The sequence below is a fragment of the Gavialis gangeticus genome, unplaced genomic scaffold, assembly GCF_001723915.1.
Source record: "Gavialis gangeticus isolate Ggan-Ray unplaced genomic scaffold, GavGan_comp1, whole genome shotgun sequence".
In the NCBI taxonomy this organism is placed as follows: Eukaryota; Metazoa; Chordata; order Crocodylia; family Gavialidae; genus Gavialis; species Gavialis gangeticus.
In genome coordinates, this window is record NW_017729022.1 from 116,158,523 (window position 1) to 116,160,381 (window position 1,859).

General features: G+C 49.0%; 1 protein-coding gene across 3 annotated transcripts in view; it reads right to left on the bottom strand.

Annotated features, from left to right (window-relative positions):
- CUNH12orf4 (chromosome unknown C12orf4 homolog) overlaps positions 1–1,859 on the bottom strand; it is a 40,284-nt gene that overhangs the window by 1,726 nt on the left and 36,699 nt on the right. For all 3 annotated transcript variants that reach the window (XM_019516016.1, XM_019516017.1, XM_019516015.1), the window contains exon 13: positions 648–715. In XM_019516016.1, coding sequence (XP_019371561.1) covers positions 648–715 — 68 coding nt within the window. The remainder of the gene's footprint in view (positions 1–647; positions 716–1,859) is intronic.

Sequence of the window (1,859 nt, forward strand, 5' to 3'; positions counted from 1 at the left end):
TTTGTCTGCTTCCGAGGGGAAACCCAGATCCCTGCATGATGCTGTGAATCTGGGACAAATGTTGTTCTGGAGTCATGGAGCCTGGGACCGGGACTTGATAATCCCATTCTGGGACTGTCCAGCCCAGTTAGGGACATGTGATCACCCTACTCCCCATCGGTCTGAAAAACTGTTGGCAGGGGTGCAGTATAGCATTAATGGCCCCTGCTGCCAAATTTCCAGAACTGTAGGGAGCCCTGCAAACCAGAGGACATGGCCCTGCGTGCTGTATTGAGTGCACAGGGTGGGGTGGCACAGGGCCTGACCTGCAGACTGGCACTGTGCCACTCATTCGGCTCATGAGGCCAAAGGTTAAGCACCACTTTTCTAATGCAGGGCTTGCATGATCCCATGGTCTGCCACAGAACTGTGTGGGAATTGTGTCCCTATTTTCATGGGCATGCATTTGGGCTCAACACACTAACTTTAATAGATGCTGGGAAAACAACCAGTGAAAAGCCTAAAAATGAAGTAATTAAGTTTGATCCCAATCTATTCAAAGAATTCCAGCTTCCTTTTTTTGTGTCTTTATAGAAAAAAAAAAATAGAGCTCCTGTTCTGATTGTCTCTTGGATCATAGCAGGAGCACGTTTCTCAATTTAACCCACCTGTGGTACCAAGAATTGTACAGTACGGGATATTCCTCCATCCCAGGAGGCCATTTCCATCATAAAGCCTAGAAAGAAATATTCATGATTTACACATTTATAGATAAGAGGATTTCTTTTAATGACATTATCATGTAACATATAACAACATCCAATAGCAAAGTTTCCAGCCAGCTAGATGGAACTATTGCAACCCCAGCCATCAAGATCAGTGCCTTTGGCTTCCTACCCTTCACTGGCTTGGCCAGCTTGCTGATTCAGGTCCTTGGCCAAATGATTTGCTACACAGAACACTAAAAATCTTGAAAGGTGTGACATTCTAGTTCTTGGCCAAAATGTACAGCATGTTGCAGACCCACAGGAATTAGAAGATACTTCCCAAGATCAATTATTTTGAGACTATTCTTCCAGAGCTAGCTGCTTTCTCTACATAGGTCTGGTGCACTAGGACTGTGAGAAACGCCTGCATTCTGTTTTGGTTTTGGCATTTCAGAGGGACAGTGATTAATTTCAGTGTTCAAATCACTGTCCCATTTCGTTTCGGCTGGAACTGTTTCGGAATTTCGACGGTGTTTTGGCCATAGGCTATAATGGGGAAATCACAAAACTGCCTATAATTTTGTCATTTCTTGCCTGATTCAGATGAAACTTGCAGGGACGCTAGCCTCTTCCGAATACACGAACCCTGGTGTGTTTCAATGAGATAGGTGCAGGGGTTTCTGGAAAACTGCACCTTAAACTGTTCCAAGTAAAACTAGTATCACCTCGCTGGCAGAGGCAGCTTGCCGTCATCCCACATGCAGATCTGGGGGCCAACTCCCCCCTGCAGGAGTCTGGCATAGCCCTGCAGCCGTCCTAGGGGGCGTGGACCCCTGGATCTGTGTGCGGGATTACAGCAGGCTGCCACTGCCTACTGGGGCCAGAGCCAGAGCCAGCACCAGGTTCTTCCCAGTGCGGGCTGCGCTGGGCGGACTCAGGTGCTGGCACTGGCCCCAGCTGGCAGCAGCAGCCTGTTGTCATCCACATGCTCTGCAGCTGGTGAGTAAGGAACATTTTTTTTTTTTTAAAGCCCTGCACACATTGGCTCTAGCAGCGGTGATTGGGGCCTGAGGGCTCATGGCAAGAACCCCCCCGCACAGTGAGGGGATCACCCCCACCACCACCTGGCACCCGCACCAGGGTATTGTGCACTGCCTGGGAGCTGGGGTGGCT